General features: G+C 34.3%; 1 protein-coding gene across 5 annotated transcripts in view; it reads right to left on the bottom strand.

Moving 5' to 3' along the window:
* RNF180 (ring finger protein 180) overlaps positions 1–23,630 on the bottom strand; it is a 301,957-nt gene that overhangs the window by 250,469 nt on the left and 27,858 nt on the right. For 4 of the 5 annotated variants that reach the window (XM_068533115.1, XM_068533097.1, XM_068533123.1 and 1 more), the window contains exon 2: positions 21,879–22,013. In XM_068533115.1, coding sequence (XP_068389216.1) covers positions 21,879–22,013 — 135 coding nt within the window. Of the gene's footprint in view, positions 1–21,878; positions 22,014–23,630 lie in introns of those variants that run through there. The other variant, XM_068533132.1, reaches the window with a different exon arrangement.

Raw genomic sequence — 23,630 nt, 5'->3', positions numbered from 1 at the left:
CTGTTTTTTTTAAATCAAGTGAAAGAGAACTAAATATACTCTGAATTACGATACTAAAAGCATATACAACCTAAATAAAAGCAATATTACAACTTTTCTATGGAAACATATGTATATAAATGGATAGAAAAGGTACCTTACAGGCTGTGTACCAAGTTGATATCACTGGCTAGATTTGAAGAACGAAAGAAGCCTAAGATTAGGAAAGTTACTAAAAGGAAACTAACTTTTCCATAATTGTTTTAATGGGAGAATATATTAAATTACACTTATATAATAAAATATTTATTTAAAATTTGATGTAAATAAAAATAAAATACATTGATTACTTCTGGTTCTGGCAATACTGGAGTAAGTGGTATTAGACATGCTCTCACTATTAAAACTGATAAAACTAGGCAAAATATATTAAAGTATTATTTTAAGACATTAGACAAAAGAAAGCACAGGACTGTGATCCCTCAGAGAAGGAAAATAAATGAGGTAAGCCTAAAAATAACCCTGGATTTCTGCCTGGGGGAACTTTCAGAACCTTGGTGTGGGGAGGAGGAACCCAATTAGTGTACAGCAGCCTTGATGATTTAAGATGGAGCTCAGAGTCTGTAGAGGCTAAACAGCTAGAATTTGCACGACACTGTACTGGCAAGGAGAGGCCTATAAATAGAAAAAAAGTTCCAGAAACCTGTATAGTGATTCCTCTAAATTTTTGATTGAATACCAATATGGACATATGTAGGGTGAGATATCAGAGAACCAGATAAAGAAAATTTACCAAGGAAAAGACATCTTCTAGTGAGCTGTAAACATAACTATTCACACAGGGCTCAGAGCAAGGCTGGGAAGATGTTCAAGTTCCAAGCAGCCAGAGTAGAAAGATCTCAATGAACTTATGGGGTCTTTAGGAGAGATTCCAGAAGAGTTCTGCCTTAAAAGTAGGGCTAAATTAGCTCAAGAGTAAAGAGTACTAAAAAGCAACCCTAACAAAGCTTAAAAATAAGCCTCCAAAGAATGAAGTTCAATCACAAATAACTTATATGCCTGCTAAAACACCCTTTAAAGGAAGACAGTAATATCCAGACACTCAATAATGTTAAATCTAAATGTCCAACCTACAAGAAAAATTACTAGATATGTACCAAAAAAAAAAAAAAACAACCAAACATGTGACCCACAACAAGGAGAAAAATTGATCAATATAAATATACCCCCCAAAAAGTGGATATTATTGCATAAACAGACATTAAACCAGCTATGACAAATGTTTTCAAGTATTAAAAGAAAAACATGAGTATAATGAAAAGATAAATTGTCTTAATACCAAATGAATGATATATCTAGAGAAAAAACCTTTCTGAAATTAAAAATTTCTCTTGGGGGCTTCCCTGGTGGCGCAGTGGTTAGGAATCCGCCTGCCAATGCAGGGGACACGGGTTCATGCCCCGTCCGGGAAGAATCCACATGCCGCGCAGCGGCTAGGCCCATGAGCCACAATTACTGAGCCTGCGCGTCTGGAGCCTGTGCTCCGCAACGGGAGAGGCCGCGACAGTGAGAGGCCTGCGCACTGCGATGAAGAGTGGCCCCCGCTCGCCGCAACTGGAGAAAGCCCTCACACAGTAATGAAGACCCAACACAGCCAAAATTAAATAAATAAATAAATAAATTTATAAAAAAAAAAAAAAAATTTCTCTTAACAGCAAATTAGATACTGCAGAAGAAAACCTGAACATATAAAATAAAAAATAATGATAAAACCAAGCATAGAAAGAAAAAAAATGTGGAAAATAATGAGCAAAATCTCAGTGACTTTTGGGAAACATCAAATAGTCTAACATACATGTAAATGGAGAAAAGACGGGACAATAGAATAAATCATGGCCAAATTCTCCAAAGGCCTATAGATTCAAGAAGCTCAGGGATCCTCAAACAGTGTAAACACAAAGGAAACCATGGCTCTTAATAAAATGGCTGAAATTCAGTGACAAAAGAATGCATCAAGAAAAACTAGGCATCTTACAAACAGGAGAAAAAAGATAACAATGACTTTTGGAATTCCACTTAGGGTCATGAAGGAATAGGAGTTCATAACTAACTTCCTACCACAAACAACTAGGAAACTGGACAAAATGTAACAAACAACTATTTTCAAACAGTGGGACAACAGGCAGTAAAATACTGACTTCTGAGAGAAATAAATTAATTGAGCCTACAGTCATCCAGACTTTCTTCCTGGAGGCAATTAACAGAGTACAGTACACATGAAGAAGGAACCTCAACAGAGTCTGGTCAACTTTCTGACTTGAGGAAACAAGAATCAGATTTTTTGGAGCTTAAGGCAAACTAAAATCTGCAGGACACAGTACCCAAGAGAAAGATTTTTTTTAAAGTTCCAGAAATTCGTATATGGTTTCCCCTTGAGTCTTTGGTCAAAGTCCAATATGGTCATGCTTACAGCAAAACTCCAGGAGACTGTGCTAAGAACACCTGTACAGGGGAAAGAACAACTAGAGAGGCTATAAGCCAAATAATTCCAAGAGCTCACACAGGGCCAGGAAACATTATGTTCCAACCAGCCTGATGGAAAAGGACTCATTAAATAATGAAGCATTCAGTAGTGACCCAAAGGGTCATTCCATAAAAGTGGGACTAAATTAGCCTTAGAATCAGGACTACTCTAAACCTGCCCTAAAGAACCTAAAAATAAGCTTTTAATTATCAAAATTATCTAAAAACAAGTATTAGGCAGAACAAAATACAAAAGCCTTTAAAGGAATAAAACAAAGTATAACACTCCACAACATGAAATTTATAGTGTTTGGTATCCAAACAAAAATCCAACATGGTACAGGCCTAGGGGAGAGGAAGAGCAGCCACTGAGGGAAATAGATAAAACTCTATCCAGATCCTTTCTCCTTGTCTCTCCAACAAAACAAAAGCCTTAAACTACTAGCGGAAGGACAATACACATTGTGACCCTTAGAGCACTGATGAACAGCAACAACAAAACCCTCAAATTCCTGAGAGAGTGGCAGGAATATAATGCTGGATGCAAAACTATAACTGAAAGGGACAGGAGCACTGAGATGGCCAAACCCCTAAGATCCAAAAATGCAGTGCCTGAGGCAGTCAGGAAAGGAAGATGGATGTAAAGTAGGGGACAGCAAGGAAAAGATGGTACTGATGAGGATGAACTGAAACTCATGCCAGTTTCACTGTCTCTGATCTTGATAATGTGGGTATGTATCAGAGAAACTAGAACCCTTCACCACAGAGCTAAATATACATCTATCTGACCCAGCAGGTAGAGTCTGAACTAGGATCCAGGGGAAGGCAGAGAAGTTATAAGCTTGTTGAAGTTGCTGTCCCTCTTCAACAAGGCGAGCAAGCATAATAAAACTATGGGGATAGAGAAGAGATCAGTAATTGTCAGGGTTGGGTGAGGGAGGAAAGGATTGAATATGAAGGGTGAGCATGAGAGAATTTAGGGAATAATGTAACTGTTCTATATCTTGATTGTAGTTATGTATAATCAACCCTATTCATCTGTCAAAACCCAGGGAACTGTAAACCAAAGAGTAATTTTACTGTATATAAAATGTTTTAAATGAAGGTGAAATAAAGACTTTTTCATAGGAACAAATCCTAAAAGAATTTATCATCAGTAAACTTGAACTATAAGACATGGCAAAGGAAGTTCTTCAGGTACAAGAAAAATTTCATCAAATGAAACTTGGATCAACACAACTGAGTAAAGTGATCCTCAAATGGTAAATATGTTGGTAAATGTAAAATTTATTTTTTTCTTTTTAATTTTCTTTAAAGGACAACTTACTTGTTAAAGCAGTTTGTTAAAAATATACTGTGGAGTTTTAAATGCAAAAATAAAATGTCTGAAGACAACAATATGAAGAATAGGAAATGAGAAATGAAAGCATACTGAGTAAGATTCTCACTCTATATGTGGTATGGCATACTATAATTTAAAGGAAGACTGTGATAAATTACGGATGCATATTGTAAACCAAAGATCAACCACTAAGGGAAAAACAGTACCCTAAAAAGTCAACAGAAGACATAAAAGGAATCCTGAAAATAACTTAATCCAAAAATGCAGTAAAAGAAAAACAGAAGACAGAACATGAGACAAATAGGGAATAAATAAGATGTTACATTTAAGCTCAAACATATTTATACGCACATTAAATGTAATAGTCTAAATACTCCAATTACAAATCAGAGGATATTAGACTGGATGACAAAGACCAAACTATACATCATATACAAGAAATTCATTTTTAATATAAAGGCGCACACAGGTTTGGAATTTAAAGGATAAAAATTTTTATCATGCAAACATAAATCAAAGGAAAGCTAGAGTTGCTATATTAATATCAAAGCAGATTTCAGGACAAGGAATATTGTCAGGGATATAAAAGAAACTTTTCATAATTATAAAAGAGTCAATTCATCAGGAAGACATAACAATTGTAAGTATGTATTCACCGAATAGCAAATGTCAAAATACTTGAAGTAAAAGCTGACAGAACTTAAAAAGAAAATGGACAAATGCATAATTATAGTTGGAAATTTCAGCATTTGTCTTATAAAGTTGTATTACAAGTAGACAGAAACTCAGTAAGAATATAGAACATTTAGACAACACCATCAATCAACTGACATTTGTGCAACACTATACCCAACAACACAGAATAGATATTTGTTTAAAGTGCACATGGAATATGTTCCAAGAAAGACCATTTGTTGGACCATTATTTAGATTTGAAAGGAATGAAGTAATGCCAAATGTGTTCTCTACTATAATGGAATTAAATTAGAAAACAATAACAGAAAGATATCTGAAAAATCCCCAAGTACTTGGAAATTAAAAAACATACTTCTAAAGAACCTATGGGTCAAAGAAGAAATCACAAGAGAAATGAGAAAATACCTCAAATTGAATAAAAAGGAAAACACAGATATTAAAATTTGTAGGATGCAGATAAAGCAGTGGTCATAGGATACTTTAGAGTATAAATATATTTGACAAAATTAAGGTCTAAATTCAATGATCTAAGCTTCTTCCAACTTAAAAAGCTACAAGAAGAGCAAATTAAGACTAAACTAAACAGAAAGAAAATAATACATATCAGAAATAAATAAAATAAAAAATAGACAAACAATGAAACTGAAAGATATTAAAGAGATAAAACATGACCAATATTTGGGAAAAGGAGAGACATCATTATAGAATCAATGGCATTTAAACAATAATAATGTAATGGAGTGGAAATTTTTATGAAAAAAGTTGGCAAACTAGATGAAATAAAATTCTGAAAAGATACAATTTACTTAAATGAATCAAGAAGAAATGGGCTATACGAACAGCTCTAAATCAATTAAGCTAAATTTGAAATTAAATCTTGTCTCCCACCAAAAACAAACAAACTGCTCCAGGCCCAGATGGCTTTTCTGGTGAACTGTATCAAACAGTTAAGGAAGAAATGTACAAATCCTATACAAATTCTTTCAGAAAACTGAGTAAGATGGACTGCTTCCCAACTCATTTTATGAGGCCAGCATTATCACAAAAATTTTTAAAGATAAAGACGTTACAATAAAGGACATCCATCATGAAGGAGAGGATCAAGATGATGGAGTAGGAAGACCCTGAGCTCACTTCCCCCAACGAAAACATCAAAACTACAACTACATATAGGGCAACTCTTGTTGAGAATGACCTGAACACTAGCAGGACAGATAGCTCTTTTACAACCAAGGTTATGAAAAAGAGAACCACACAGAGTCTGGTAGGAGAGGAAGAGAATCATTTCTAGTTGCAACCCAGCCCCTTAGTTGGTGACCAAGAAGAGGAAGGGGATATCACAGTCTTGGCATCCTCCTGAAGAAGTCAGGGGTTCAAATCCCATATTAAGCACCCAAGCCCTGGGGTCTGGCACCAGGAAGATGAGTCCCCTTGGATACTTAGAAAATCAGTGGGGTTTTCCAGAGGGCTGTAAGAAACCGGGACTCTGCTCTTGAAGGGCATGCACACAGACTTGCTTGCTCCCAGTCCAAGGATAGAGGCAGCAGAATGAAAACTGCTTGGTGCTCTGGCCAGCCTGCCAGGACCATCCTAGCATGCCCGCCCAACCTACACTGAGCACCTGCTCTAGCCCCTCCAGCTCAGGCACTGCTTCCCACCAACGTGGAGACTGCCATCACACACAGTAGGGAGAAGCACAGCCAGCTCAGAATGGCTGCTCCAGCCCCTTGGGCCCTGACACCCACCCCCAACCAAGGCAGAGACCACCATCACCATTGTATGCCTGCTGAGAAGAGGAGAAGCAAAACCAGATCAGAACTGCTGCTCCAGCCTCTTGGGCCCTGACCTCATCCCTAACCAAGACAATCCAAGTCCAAAACCACCAATGCTCTGAGACAAAAGCCCAATTCCCTCAGGGTTCCTGCTCTAGCCCCACAGGCCACAGTTCCACCACCAGACAGAGGTGCAATTACCATCAAGTATGGGAAAAACCCTGACTCACACTGGGCTCTGGCTCTAGCTCATCCAACTTTGGCCCTACCTCCCACCAAGGCAGTGGTCAGCAGCACATCCCAGAAGACATGGCCCATGATTGCTTCAGATTCAACTCTCCCACCAATGCCACGGGGCACAAGCAGCCTGTATAGGGATGTTCCCACACACGGACACACCTTCAAGACCAGGATATGTAACTCTTTCCCCTAATTTCATTAAAACAGAGAAAATCAAACAAAATAATAAAATAATAAAGGTTAGAATGAAAATAGAGACAAAAAAATAGAAAAGATCAATGAAACTAAGAGCTGGTTTTTAAAAGATAAACAAAATTGACAAACCTTTAGCCAGACTCATCAAGGAAAAAAAAATGAGGTCTAAGTAAACAAAATTAGAAATGAAAGAGAAGAAATTACAACCAATATCACAGAAATATAGTCATAAGATAATACTATGAACAGGTACATGCTAACAAACTGGACAATCTAGAATAATTGGATAAATTTCTAGAAACATACAATCATCCAAGACTGAATAAAAAAGGAACAGAAAATATAAATAGACCAATTATTAATATTAAAATTGAATCAGTAATCAAAAAACTCCCAAAAAACCAAAGTCCACGACACAACAGCTTCACAGGGCAATTCTATCAAAAATTTAAAGAAGAGTTAATACCTATCCTTCTCAAACTATTCCAAAATATTGAACAGGAGGGAACACTTCCAAATTCATTCTATGAGGCCAGCATTACTCTGATACCAAAACCAGACAAAGACACTACTACTACAGAAAATTAGAGGCCAACATCCCTGATGAACACAGATGCAAAAATCTTCAATGAAATATTAGCAAACCAAATTCAACGATACATAAAAAGGATCATACATCATGATCAAGTGGGATTTATTCCATGGATACAAAGATGGTTCAACAACCACAAGTCAATCACCGTGATACATCACATTAACAAAACAAAGAATAAAAATTACACAATCATCTCAACAGATGCAGAAAAACTACTTGACAAAATCCAACATCGATTCATAATAAAAAAAAATCTTGACCAAGTTGGTATAGAGGGAACATACTTCAACATAGTAAATACCATTTATGACAAACTCACAGCTAGCATTCTACTCAACAGTGGAAAGCTCAAAGCTTTTCCTGAGATTAGAAATAAGACAAGCACAACACTGTAAATCAACTATACTTCAATAAAATAAAAATTAAAAAAAAAAAAAAGACAAGGATGCCCACTTTCAACACTTTTGCTCAACATAGTACTGGAAGTTCAGCAACAGCAATCAGACTAGAAAAAAAAAAAAAAAAAAGGCATCCAAATTGGAAGGAAAGAAGTAAGACTGTCACTATTTGCAAATGACATGATACTGTACTATTCAGAAAACCCTAAACACTTCACCAAAAAACTATTAGCACTAATAAATGAATTCAATAAAGTTGCAGGATATAAGAAAAATATACAGAAATCTGTTGCACTTCTATAGACCAATGATAAACTATCAGAAGGAGAAATCAAGGAAACAATCCCATTTACAATCATATCAAAAAGAATAAAATACCTAGGAATAAATTTAACCAAGGAGGTGAATGACTTGTACTTTGAAAACTATATGACACTGAAGAAAGAAATTAAAAATAATATAAATAAATGGAATGATATCCCATGTTCATGGATTGGAAAAATTATTGTTGAAATGTCCATACTGCCCAAAGCATTCTACAGATTTAATATAATCCCTACCAAAATACCCATTACATTTTTCACAGAACTAGAACAAATGATCCTAAAATTTGTATGGAACCACAAAAGACCCCAAGAAGCCAAAGCAATCTTGAGAAAAAAAGAACAAAGGTAAAAGTATCATACTTCCTGACTTCAGATTTTGCTACAGAAAAGCTACAGTTACCAAAACAGTATTGTACTGGCACAAAAATAGACACAAAGATCAATGGAACAGAAATAAACTGACACACATATGGTCAATTAATCTACAACAAAGGAGGCGAGAATATACAATAGGGAAAAGACAGTTTCTTCAATTAGTGCTGTTGGGAAAATTGGAGAGCTACATGTAAAAGAATGAAATTAGAACATTTTTTCACACCATATACAAAGATAAATTCAAAATGTATTAAAGACCAAAATGTAAGACCTGAAACCACAAAACTCCTAGAAGAAAACATAGGCAGTATGGTCTTTGACACTGGTCTTAGCAATATTTTCTTTGAATTTGTCTCCTCAAGCATGGAATACAAAAGTGAAAACAAACAAATTGGACCTAATCAAACTTAAAAGCTTTTACACAGTGAAGGAAACCATCAACAAAATGGAAAGGCAACTTAATGAATGGGAAAAGATATTTGCAAATGATGTAACTGATAAAGGGTTAATATCTAAAATAGATAAAGAACTCACACAACTAAATATCAAATAGAACAAACAATACAGTTAAAAAGTGGTCAGAGGATCTAAACAGGCATTTTTCCAAAGAAGACATACAGATGGACAATAGGCACATGAAAAAAAGCTCAACATCCCTAGTCATCAGGGAAATGCAAATCAAAACCATAATGAGATATCACCTCACACCTGTCAGAATGACTACCATCACGAAGATGAGAAATAACACATGTTGACAAGGATGAGGAGAAAAGGAAACCCTCATGTACTGCTGGTGGGAATATAAATTGGTACAGCCACTATTGAAAATAGTATGCAGGTTCCTCAAAAATAAAAAATAGTGCTACCATATGATCCAGTAATTCCACTTCTGGGCATTTATCTGAAGAAAACAAAAACAATACTTCAAAAAGATATATGCATCCCAATGTTTACGGCAGCATTACTTACAACAGTCAAATATGGAAACAACAAAAATGTCCGTCAATGGATAAAGAAAATGTGGTATATGTGTTTGTGTATGTGTATATATACACACATACACACACACACATGCACACACAATTGAGTGTCACTCAGCCATAAATAAGAATGAAATCCTGCCATCTGTGACAACATGGATGGACCTGATGACATTATGCTAGTAAAATAAGTCAGAGAGAGAAAGATAAATACTGTATGTTTTCACTTACATGTGGAATCTAAAAAACAAAACAAACAAACAAATATAACAAAACAGTAACAGACTCACAGATACAGAGAACAGACTGGTGGTTGCCAAAAAGGAGAGGGATAAGAGGAGGGCTAAAATGGGTGAAAAGGATTAAGAAGTACAAACAACTAGGTATAAAATACATAAGTTACAAGGGCATAATGTACAGTATATGGAGTATAGTAAATATTTTATAATAACTATGTGAAGTATAATACATAAAAATATCAAATTACTATGTTGTACATATGGAATTAATAAAATATTGTAAGTTAACTATACTTTGAAGAAAAAAAAGAAAAAAAAAGACATCCACAGACGAACATCACTCTTAAACAAAGCATCAAAATCCTTGATAAAATATTAATAAGTAAAATTTAGCAATAGATTATCATATATAGGTAGAAAATACTGAGGGATCCACAAAAAGCAACTAAAAAGTGAGTTTAGCATAATACGTTTGCAGGATATAAAGTCAATATACAAATTCAACTCTATTTCTTTAGCCACAAGAAATTGTAATGGGTAACTTATTAAATATCAATTATAACAGCAGCAAAAAACATGAACAACTTAGGAATAAATTTAATACAATATGTATAAGATCTCTCCATTATAAACTAGAAAACACTACTGAAAGAATTGAGGAATACATAGTGGTGTGTATCTCAGGAATGAAAGATTGATATAGCATTCAAAAATCATTCAATATAACTCAATATAGTAATATAAAACAGAACAAAAATGTAAAAAATATTTTGATATATGTGGAAAAATCATTTGATAAAATTCAACATCCATTCATAATGAAAACTTAGAAACTAAAAATGGAAGAAAACTTTTTCAATCTGATAAAAGGTATCTATGAAAAACCTTTAGCTAAACTTATACTCAGTGGTGTAAGATAATTGTTTTACCCTAAGATGGGGAACAGAATGTCTTCATTCTCACCTTTCTAGTCCACATTGTATTGATGGTCCAAGTCAGTACAGTATGACAAGAAAAAGAAATAAAAGACATACAGATTAGAAATCAACAAAACGACGAGATACATTTTCACACCCACTTAGGATGGCTATAATAAAAAATAAAAATAAATAAACAAACAGAAAATAAAGGTTGGTAAGGGTGTGGAGAAATTGGACCCACTGTACATTTATGGTGGGAATGTAAATGGTGCAGCCACTGTGGAAAATAGTTTTGTGGTTCCTCAATGAGTTAAACATTGAATTACCAACTGGCTTAAGAATTCTACTCCTGGGTGTATATCCAAAATAATAAAAAAACAGGTGTTTGAACAAAAACTTGTATAAAAACTTTCATAGCAACACTACTGAAAATAGTCAAAAGGTGGAAACAACTCAAATGTCCATCAACTTATAAATGTATAAACAATATGTGGTGGATCTCTATGATGAAATAATGTGCAGTCATAAAAAGGGGTAAAATACTGATACATGCTATAACATGGATAAACCTTGAAAACACTGTGCTGGGTGAAAGAAGCCAGACCAAAAGCCTGTATATTGTGTGATTTCATTTGTATTAAATATCCAGAATCAGTAGATCCATAGAGACAGGAAGCATATTAGTAATTGCCAGGGGTTTGGGGGAGGTGGAAATGGGCAGTGACTGCTTAAGGAGCATGGGCTTTCCACATGGGGTGATGAGAATGTTCTGGAACTAGACAGTGATGATGGTTGCACAGCACTGTAAGTGTACTAGATAGCCGTAGTGGTAAATTTTATGTTATGTGTATTTTAGCATAATTTTAAAAAATAACAAAATAACTTTTTTATTCACAGACAACACAATATAAAGAAAATACTAAGAAATTCACCATAAAAACTGTTAAATTAATAAGCACAATTTCAGTATAGAATGTCAATATACAAATTTCTGTGTACCGCAATTCTGGAACAACAAACGATGGGAAAGTAAACATTTAAAAAATACCACTTAATATAGTACCAAAAAACCATGAACTACTTAGGTATAAACTTGACACAATATATACAAGACTTGTCCACTGAAAACTACAAAACACTATACAGAAAAATTAAAGACCTAATAAAACCAAGAAATATACCATGTTCATAGAATGGAAAGTTTGATATTTTTAAGATGTCAATTGCTTCCATATTAACCTATAGATTCAATACAACCCACTCAAAATCCCAGCAGGCTTATTTATAGAAATTGATAAATACATTGTAAAATTTATGTAAAAAATGCAAAATGACCTAAAACATCCTGAAAAGTTTTGCAACAGAATAAGAAATGTAGAACACATACACTATCTGATTTTAACACTTATTAGATCAATGGAATAGAGTAAAAAAATAGATCTGTATATAAATTTAGTTAATTGTTTTTTGGTAAATATGCCAAGATAATGAGAAAAGATAGACTTTTCAATAATTGGTGCTGGAACAACTGAGTATCCATATTAAGTAAAAAAAATAATAATAACAAAAATAATAAAAATGCGTACCACACACATGAAAAACAAATCAAAATGGATCAGGATCCTAAAATTAAAAGCCATAACCACAAAATGTCTAGAAGAAAACAGGAAAAAAATCTTTGAAACCTGGGGATAGGCAAAGTAGTCTCAGGACACAAAAACATTACCCATAAAGGAAAAAAATGATAAACTGGATTTCATCAAAATTAAAACCATCTACTCTTTGAAAGTCATCACTAAGAAAATGAAAACACAAACCGCAGACTGGAAGAAAATTTTTGCAAAACCTGTATCTGACAAGAACTTTTTAGCCAGAATATATAAAGAACTCTTACAACTAAATAAGAAGAAAATACAATTTAAAAAATGATTATAAAATTTCAACAGACATTTCACAAAAGAAGATATACTAATGTCCGATAATCACATGAAAAGAGGCATAACAGTCACTGGAAAAATGCAAATTCAAACTATAATGAGACAACATTACATATTTATTACAAGAGCTAAAATGGAAAAAGAAAAGAAAAAAAAGGGAAAGAAAAAAGCAAAAAGAACTGGAAATATCAGTACAGACAAAGACATAGAGCAACTGAAACTCATACGTTTTCAGCGGGAATGCAAAATGATATAGTCATTTTAGAAAACAGTTTGTCAGTTTCTTAAAAAGCTATGCCCACACTTATCATAAAACCAAGCAATCCCTAGTAGTAACCAAGAAAAATAAAAATATAGGTCCACATAAAGATTTGTAGCTCAAAACTGCAAACACCTAAAATGTCCATCAACATCTACAGCATCCATACAGTAGATAAACAACTGTGAAATGTATACAATGAAGTAATACTCAGTAATAAAAAGGAATGGACTACTGATATATGCAACAATATGAATCAATTTCAAAAACACTATGCTGAGCATAAAAAGCCAGACATAAAAGAATATATGCTCTATGATTACATATATAAGAAACTCTAGAAAAGACCAAATGTTGTTACCTCTTGACAATGGTGGTGGGTACACGAGTACATATACATTTGTCAAAGCTCACTGAAATGTGTATTTCATTACATATAAATTATACCCTTGGGCTTCCCTGGTGGTGCAGTGGTTAAGAATCCGCCTGCCATGCAGGGTACACAGGTTCAAGCCCTGGTCTGGGAGGATCCCACATGTCGCGGAGCAACTAAGCCCATGCGCCACAACTACTGAGCCTGTGCTCTAGAGCCCGCGAGCCACAACTACTGAGCCCGCGTGCCACAACTACTGAAGCCCGCGCACCTAGAGCCCTGCTCTGCAACGAGAAGCCACCACAATGAGAAGCCCACGTGCCGCAACAAAGAGTAGCCCCCGCTCACTGCAACTAGGGAAAGCCCATGTGCAGCAACGAAGACCCAATGCAGCCAAAAAAAAAAAAAAAAAAAGTATACCCTAATAAAACTAACCCTAAAAGTTAGCAGTGTAACTTTACCTAAATTTACTTTTTGAAGAACAGAATTAATCTTGTAAACATCAATACCTGTACACATTAGCCCCTTCCATTAGGAGCTGAGAGTTATGCAGATTAGTATAACTAATGAATTCTTTAAAAGGCTCTCATAGAGAATACAAAGTGGAATTGACAAATACAGCCTTCTTTACTTCACTATTAGATCCGAAATTTTTTCGACTTTTCAAGGTTCTGTCTATCCATGAGCTAAATAAATAAATATTTCTACAATGGTACAAAGAATAGAATATTATGTCAAAATAAGTTAATGGTAATCAACCTATCAAGATTTATTGGGTCATTACTAGACACAGTGTTGACCATATAAAGGGAGTAAAGAAACGTATTTATATGCCAGGGACTGTGTTTTACCTTAACACGTATTATCTCATTTTACTATTTCATTGTGCATATTCCATTATTTCATTTAATCAGATAAAGTGATCATGATATTTAGTCACATAAGATTGATCACTATACTAAGAAACCACTATCTGTTATAAATTCTAGAGATGTTTTATGAACATTCTTATGAGAAAAAACATTGGAGTCATATATCTAGGTAGGTAAAGGAAATTTTACAATGTACATATTCTTCTTATTTTTACCAGGTAACAAGCATTTGTACTGTGCTACTACAACCCAGGCACTCTTTGAAAGGCTTTATTATTTTACAAATAAGGAAACTGAAACAAGAGAAAGTAAGTAACTTTTATGTAACTTGTCCAAGGTCACACAGTAAGTAGCAAAGGAAGGATTTCCATCCAGGCAGTCTGGCTTCAGAACTCAAGTCACTAAGCTTCCACTGTTACTTCCTATACCAAATCAATACTATCTTTTATACGGCAATCATCTTTCTTACATAGCCTGAGTATGTTTTAAGGCATGATACTACTATTCTTCCAGAGGATTACAAAAAAGCAAAACAAAACAAACAAAAACTGGAAGCATAACTTACTTTTAAATTAACCAAAAACAATGTACTAACTTATACAGAAGAAAGGTAGGTTTAGAAAAAATTCCAGTTGATTCTGATATGCAGCTCCCAAACCAATCTCCCTGATTTGAGAACTATTAACATAAAGCAAGCACATATTTTTCTCTAAATATTTAAAAGTTAAAGCATTCTCTCATGCCAACAAAAAAGACAAAAATCAGCTACAGCAATTGATACTGGTGGAAGGAGCATAAAAGGCTGGGTTAAGAGTGTATAGTATTGTTTCCCTTTCGGAAAATTAGATATGGCAAACAAAGAAAACCAGGATAAACACAGAGGCCTCAGTTATAAATGAGACTGCGAACTACTTCAACTGTAATTACACACACTGTCTTAGAAACATATATATATATGATATTCATGATACTTACTTCCAATTTAATTTTACAGGTAAAATAAGACATCAAACTATAAAGTCTACAGTCACTTAATTTTTTAAAAAATCACATAAATATACGTGATAAAACAAGTTTTAATGGATGTATTTTAAGATAAATGATTAAACGAAGCAACCTCATTTGAGGAATTTAAAGGCTTTAAAGTAGTGGCGTCAGGTTATCTCCTTGGGAAAAAATAAACTGAAAATTAGAAAAACTATATTATTAGGATTTTTAAAACCTTACTAGACAGCTTTTTGTGTTTCAAGTTTATCATGTGGGCAAAGGAGGAAGTGAAGGAAGAGAAGGAACTAACAGCCAGTTTCACTTAATACTGTCAGAAAAATGTTGACAAAATATTTTGTAAATGAAATCTTTTGTTCAAGCAGTAGGGGGAGCTAACGCATTGTTATTGATATTGCTTTTTCTTTAAGGGTAGAGAATGTTTTCAGTTACTGTGTACAAAGAGAACTTCTTTAATTTTAAAATTACAAACTGTATGCATTATCTTCTTATCATTTAATGATTGTTAAGAGTTTTAATTGAACAGAACAGGTTAAATGTAAAAAGGTGACATAATATTATTATATAATTTTTGAAAAATGTTCAACACTAACACATTTCCATTAGTAATAACATTCCCTTAGCTAACACATTAAAAGTTAGCCAACTATATTATTTAAGTAATATAGTTTATTTAAATATTTGCAGCTATCAGCTATAAACACTACAGGGGAAAAGATCAGGTAATAAAAATGTCATTTAGATTAACATTATTTAATTAAATGTTTAAAGGGTTATAAATATAAACAAACCGAATCCTATTGGACTGCCTGGTTTTACTATTTGTAGGTTGAGAACGTACTTCAAGGGTGAAAATTTTTTTCACTCAAACGTCAGAATGAATAAAAGAGAAACTGAAAGCCTCATTTAAAGGCAGACCATTCCCTACATCTATTCTTGCTACCTTTCTAATTTCATGCTTTCAAAATTGCCAAAATAATTTTTAAAAAATTCAATGGTCATGTCACTCCTTTTCACTGACTTTCCAGCTTTTAGGAAATAGGTCCAAGTCCTTAATTTGTCTTGCAAGACCATAAATGATCTAACCAACACCCATCTTTCTAGCCTCAAATCTGGCCAAACTGTCTCTCAATCTCTGCCCTCCAATCATAGAAATCCTCTAGTTCCATGGAGATACATCACATTCTTTCCACCACAGGGCCTTTGAATATGATGGTCCCAAAGCTTGGAAGGTCCTCTGTCTTGTACTGTCCTGGCTACTCATCCACCGTATCTCTACACAAGTCGTTTCCTCAGAAAAGCCTCCTGCTTACAACAACAATCTTATGTCTATGTCCTATCTTTATGGCTCCCTATACGTTTCCTTTTTTTCCACTTACACAGCTAATAATTTAATATTTATGATTGAACGCTATCCTGAAAGTTTCACAAGGACAGAACACTTCTCTTCTGCTCTTCACTGAATTTCCAGTGCCTGTCATATCTTAGTTGATCTGAGCTGGCATAACAAAATACCACAGACTGGGTGGCTTAGACAACAGACATTTATTCTTCACAATCCTGGAGGCTGGAAGCCTATGATCAAAGTGCCAGCATGTTCAGGTACTGGTGAGAGCTCTCCTCTTAATTTGCAGATAGCTGCCTTCTTGCTGTATCCTCACATGGTAGAGAGAGAAAGAGCTCTCTCTCTTCTTCTTACTGGATTAAGGTCCCATCCTTATAACCTGATTTAACCTTAGAAACTTCCTAAAGACCTATCTCCAGATACAGTCACTTCGGTGGTTAGGACTCACAGCTACAATGAACATTGACCAATGATTTCCTCTTTGCTAAAACCAAAGCATACTTTTAATTCTCATTCAGTCTCTACATTTGGCCATGCAGTTTGTATGCCATTTCTGTACAAATCTGGGGGCACCTTTCACAGATTAGCACCCTCTAGAATTATGCAGTGTACAACCTGCACATTAAAGGCAGTATCTGGTCTTCTATGTCTCGCTACAACGTTCAATATTACTAATGAATCCCTCCTTCTGGAAGATGTTCATCCCTTGACTTCCATAACACCGTATCCTGATTTTCAATCCTATCTTTCTTACTACTCTTTTTTTCCTACTTTGTGATTTTTTTTTCCTGTCCATCCTTTAAATGTTCCTAGGCCCTCTTCTTTCTCACTCCAGTCACACTCTGCATGGTGATCTCATCTACTTTCACAGCTTGACTCACCACTTAAATGTTGATGACTCCCAAATCCACACTTTTAGTTCAGATCTCTACTCTGAATCCCATATCCATAGAACCAGCAGCCTTCCAGAAATCTCTTTTTAAATGTCCTTTTAGGCCACATAAACTTGACGTGCCCCAAACTGTGTCAAAACGGACTAAGAAGTGAAAGCGGAGGACACCACCTCTGCCGCAGCGGAGGACACCACCTCTGCCCACCCCACCAGACTTCACAAACGGAGACCAATTTTGTTATTTTCTGGTTTTACTGTTTTCATTGTTATTTTTTGCTTTTGGTTTTGGTTCTGGCCCACATTTCATGTATCTCAGGCCTGAAGGTAGAGTAGGAGTCCCCTTTTGTCCCTGTGGACATTGTAGACTGTCTCAAAATTCCATTCTAAATTCCCAGTCACATGCCTTACCATATGCCAGTGGCTGGAAAACTAAAGCTCAAATGTCCCAGATTCCCTTACAGCTCAAGTTCCACACATGACCTAGCTTTCCCCAAGCTGATACACTGTTCAATATTATGAAAGCAGAAGTGATGAGTATATTTGTGCTGTTTCTTCTAGCAAGCTTGGTTTTGAAGGTACTTAGATAGTCTGTGGCAAAAGTTAGTGATTCCAATGTCCAGTTCCTAGTTTTGTGTGGACTAAGAGGCAGCGTGTGAGACTTCCATTTCCTGGCATTGGTAAGGGCTAAACAAGTGTGGTTCTGGAGCCAACAGCTGTGGATGCTATTTCCTCATGTTCTTCTGAGGGCCATTTCACACCTGCATGGGGTGAGGAAGACAGGAGACAAAGTCCAGGGTTTGCTCAGGGTCGGGAGACTATAAGAGGGAACTCCTACATAAAGCTGGGTTATAATATCAGTATAAGGGTGAATGAGAAATAAACCTGTTGCTCAGAAGGACAAAGAAGGAAAGTTGCCTATCTCAACTTTGGTATTCTGTAGAAGGAAAGGAAAAAATCTTCTCCTCAGGGTACTGAAGAATTTCTTAAACAAAAAGTACAGAACATAAAGGAGATGATTAATAAATTTATCTACGTTATTTTACAAATTCTGTTCATCAAAAGATACCACAAAGAGTGAAATACAAGTTATATAAACTGGCAAAAGAAATTTGCAATACAATAACCAACAAATAATTAGTATTCAGAGTACCTAAAGAGCTTCCAAAAATCAAAGCTACATAATAGAAAAACAGGCAAGGAAAAAAAGACATTTCACAGAAAACACAAACAGCCTTAAACAATGAAAAGATGTTAAATGTTGGCAAAGATGTGGAATCACAGCAATGTTTAACTGCTGCTCATGGGACTGTCATTTGAAAACAACTTAGCATTGCCCAGCAAAGGTGAAGAATCACATATCCTGCAACATACAACTCCATTTCCAGTAATATACTCCTGCCTATGTTTGTCAAGATATGGACAAGTAGCATGGCTTGTAAGAGCAAAACAACCAGATTTAACTCAATGGTAGAGTGAATTATAAATTGTGATATATTAATACACTGGAATACTACACAAAAGTGAAAAACTAGAGCTGCACTACATGCTAATATTAAGTAAAAGCAGCAACCAGAAGAATACCCACCTACGTTGTGATTCCATTTACAGAAAGTAGAAAAACAAAACACTTCCAGAAACAAGAAAAACACTTATTTTATACACAGATACATTTTAAATTATATTGTTAAATAGGTAATAAATTAAGATGATTTGATAGGTGATAAATTTAGCATTCTTTCAGCATAGCATCTGATAAATTACTTTTAGATTCCAATATTTTATTTTATTGTTTCCTTTAATTAAAACAGATGCTTCTAAGTTCATCTTTAATATTTATATCAAATGTATTTATAAATGTAAAATATGTTTGTATAGTTCAAAGAAATACATAAAGAGAAGCAAATACCAATACACCCACCACCCAGCTTAATAAGTACAACATTACTACTACTTTAGAAGCCCCCTCAGGATCCCTCTCTAATTGTATACTCCTCCTTCCCCCTAGACTTAACAATGATATTGAATTATTCCTCAAGCAGGTTTTTAACAGGTTTTATATATGTATGTTTTATTTTATATGCATATAATATATATACGTTTATATACATTATTTTATATAAATATAAAAATATTTAAATAATATATTTATGTAAATATGCATTTTATATCTATTATTTTTAATAAATATATTTTTATTCTATAAGTTAGGTTCAATAATTATATATATATTTTATTATGTATATACATAAACATTTTATTTTATATATAAAACTATAGTTACAGAAAGCAAATCAGTGGTTGCCCAAGGCTGGGCTTGGAAACAGGGCAAATGGGCCTAAGGAAACTTTCTGAGGTAAGAGAAAGATTTTAAAACTGTTATCATTGAATTGTATTCTTACAATAAATAAATTTTATGGTTTACAAATTATACTTAAAAATCTGTAAAAAAAAAAAAAAAAAAAAAAAACATACATAGATTTCACAATCTCCTTTGGGAAACCTCTGTGACTAGCCCAGGCAACATTTGCTTACATTCCTCTGTTACAGTACTTATCAAATCAGGCTACACTGCTTGGCCTATTTTCAACTAGAGTTTAAAGCTCCTAGAGGACCAGAATGTTTTTTCAATCCTGTATCACTCTCTTCTACAACCTATCCCATTACAACCTAGAGCAGTGTTTGAACTTCTCTTGCTTATTGAGAAGGTGTGACATTGCATAATACCCTGATGGAGGAGCAAAGGCAGTAAAGAGAGTGTGGGGTGAGGTGCACAAGCTCAGGACCCTCACTGTCAGGTTCAACTGTAACTGCACTGCTGGTAAAAGTGTAATCTGAGGCAATTTATTTAATCTTCTGTGCCTCAGTTCCCTTATCTATAAAATTGAGATGATAGATTATCTCCTTCAAGATAATCTATCCTTCTATCCTTATACTATAAGGAATGAATAATATAAAGCATTCAAAACAATGCCTAACTAACAAGCATTAAAAAAGGTACTGGACATCATTATCACTAGGAAAAAGCAAATTAAAACTATAATGATAGACCACTATACATCTACCAGAATGTCTAAAATTACAAAGTCTGAAAATACCACCTGTAGACAAAAGGTGTAGAGCAACTGGAATTCTCATCACTGCTGCTGGAAGTGAACATTCACTTTGGAAAACTACTAGCAGTTTCTAAAAAACTTAAAATACACCTAATCTATGACCCCCCCAAATTCATTCCTATGTATATATCAAAAAGAAATAACAAAACACAAACACATAAAGTCTTTTACAAGAATACTGATAGCAGTTTTATTCATAACCCAAAACTAAAAATTCAAATGTCCATCAGCAGAAAAAAATTGATAAATTTTGGTATATTCATAAATGGCATACTACTCAGGAAAGAGGAAGCAAACTACATAACACAAAACATAAATGAGCCTTTAAAACATTATGCTGAGCAAATAAGTCATGTGCAAAAGCATATATGCTATATGATTCCATTAGAATGAAGGTCAGGAACAGGCCAAACTAGTCTCTGGTGATAGACTTCAATATAGTGGTTGTCTTGTGAGAGGGGAGTATTGCCTGGAAAAGTGCAAAACAACTTTCTGGGGTGATGAAAATATTGTATATCTTGATCTGACTCGTAGCAGGGCTGAAAAAAATTTATCAAGCTGTATACATTTTTTTTTTTACTTTATAAATTACACCCAATAAAATACTCAGCATGAAAAGACATTTTCCTCCAATTAAAATGTTTTTTCAGTTTTTAAAAGATGTTAAAAAAAAAAAAAAGTATCTGCCATGTAGTAAGTATGCAGTCAAAGTCTTCCACTATTATCAGTTCAAGCTGGCTAATCTGTTAGAGTGGATAGGAAATAATCATGATCAAATGTGGCTGAGGAAAAAATTAAACAATACAAACAGTCCCTCAAAGAAGGGGAAGAAAACAATTACATCCACTCTCTCTGCTGAATTGAGAATTTCCTGTAAAGTGCATGGACTACTGTCTAGTTTGGACCTCTTTGATATTGCCTCTTGCATATTGCTCTTAGAGAAGTTTAGGGATTTTATCTGTTTTTTTAAAAACATTTACTTTTACCAGGACAACCAATTAAATGCTTTTAAATATTATTCAGGTTTTTCTATTGACTTTTAAATTATACATGAACTTTCCCTTTTAGGCCCATACTGAATACTATATATATAATATGTATATGTATATATATATGTTTATATATATGTATATGTTTTTATATACATATAAAAATAGGTTTTCTATTTTTTAATATGATCTTGAATTTAATTGCGTGGTGATGACTAAGTTCACTCATGGTGGGGATAAAATAAACATGGACTATTATCTTCAACCTATGTTTGTGATCCTGCACTTAAAACTTTAAGGTCATGTTAATGTCAGCAGCTAGAGGTAAACTTAATTGTAACTGTGGAAGGTGGGATGCCTTTCGAATACCACTTTGAAATGTTTTCAGTGGATCAGGTAAAATAAGGTAAAAGCTAAGTCAGGTGCGGAGGGATATGTGTGCATGTGTAGGTGTGCCCCCAGCATTCCTATACTAGGAAATTATTTGATGATTATACAGTTAGCAATACTCACCTTAGTCACTTGATGCTCAAGACATTCCATGAAACAACCAGAACCTGCTATGCATTTTCTACATTTCCAACAACGAAGAATACTTATTTCTTCTTGATTATGATTTTTAGTTATCAATTCTTTACTTCTCTTCATCTGTGGGAAAAGTAATGCATTTTTAGAATGTTAAACCGTGTCAGATTAAACTTGATTTCCTAAACCCTTTGAACAGCATGAGCTACATGAGGACCAGAAAGAAGAGAATTATCATTTATTGAGGTACTACTAGTCTTAGGCTAGGGGTGCTCTACAAACTATATCCAGGATTAATTCTGATAATGATGTATTATATTAGTGACTACCAGCTTATTTTATTTTTGCAGAACATTTTGTCTATTTCTTTCCATCTGTTCTCACTCAAAGTGGTAAAAGGTAAGAACAGTTAAATAGGTTACTCCAGTAACTTTAAAAGTCATAACAAAGAACTATAAATATTCTTACAAATAGGATGTTTTGAATAGCCACAGCATTAAATTTTAAATATAACAGGATTTATTGAGTTGTAGTTAATTCTGTGAAAATTAGAAGTAATTACTTCACACGGGTCAGAATGGCCATCATTCTGGAGAAAAGGGAACCCTCTTGCACTGTTGGTGGGAATGTAAATTGATACAACCACTATGGAGAACAGTATGGAAGTTCCTTAAGAAACTAAAAATAGAACTACCATATGACCCAGCAATCCTACTACTGGGCATATACCCAGAGAAGACCATAATTCAAAAAGACATATGCACCCCAATTTCATTGCAGTACTATTCACAATAGGCAGGACATGGAAGCAACCTAAATGTCCATCAACAGAGGAATGGATAAGGAAGATGTGTACATATGCACAATGGAATATTACTCAGCCATTAAAAGAAACGAAATCAGGTCATTTGTAGAGACGTGGATGGACCTAGAGACTGTCATACAGAGTGAAGTAAGTCAGAAAGAGAAAAACAAATATCGTTTACTAACGCATATATGTGGAATCTAAAAAAATTGTATAGATGATCTTATTTGCAAAGCAGAAATACAGACACAGACGTGGAGAACAAACGTATGAACACCAAGGGGTAAAGGGGGGTGGGATGAATTGGGAGATGGGGATTGACATATATACACTATTGATACTATGTATAAAATAGATAACTAATGAGAACCTACTGTATAGCACAGGGAACTCTACTCAATGCTCTGTGATGACCTAAATGGGAAGGAAATCCAAAAAAGAGGGGATATATGTATACGTATAGCTGACTCACTTTGCTGTACAGTAGAAACTAACACAACATTGTAAAGCAACTGTACTCCAATAAAAAAAAATTACTTCAAATTAATGGGAAAAATTCTGTATCCTAAATGCATTAATTTCTCTTGTATATTATATTCAGTGGAACAGTTAACTATACTACATCTTGTGCTATGTGCAAAGACTTAGATAATAACTCTACCAATTTTTTAGTCTATTTTTATACTTGAGATTTTATGTCAGTATTGTGATTCAGACCAATTTGGGAAAACAGTTTCATACTAATAAGGATTCCAAAATAGGTGCAGTGTATTTAATAACCTGCCTGGTAACTACTCATTATAAAGAAAAGAAATGTTATTTTATTAAGCTGTCCACAAGGGCCTGCCTAGCTCCCTGGCCACATTTCCTCATTTGTTAGATCTTTAATATTTCATTTATTCAACAAACATTTACTGAGAGCTAACCATATGCCA

This window comes from Eschrichtius robustus, chromosome 2 (genome assembly GCF_028021215.1).
Source record: "Eschrichtius robustus isolate mEscRob2 chromosome 2, mEscRob2.pri, whole genome shotgun sequence".
In the NCBI taxonomy this organism is placed as follows: domain Eukaryota; kingdom Metazoa; phylum Chordata; class Mammalia; order Artiodactyla; family Eschrichtiidae; genus Eschrichtius; species Eschrichtius robustus.
The sequence above is the reverse complement of the archived record's forward strand: the minus strand, read 5'-3'. Positions and strand labels throughout refer to the sequence as shown.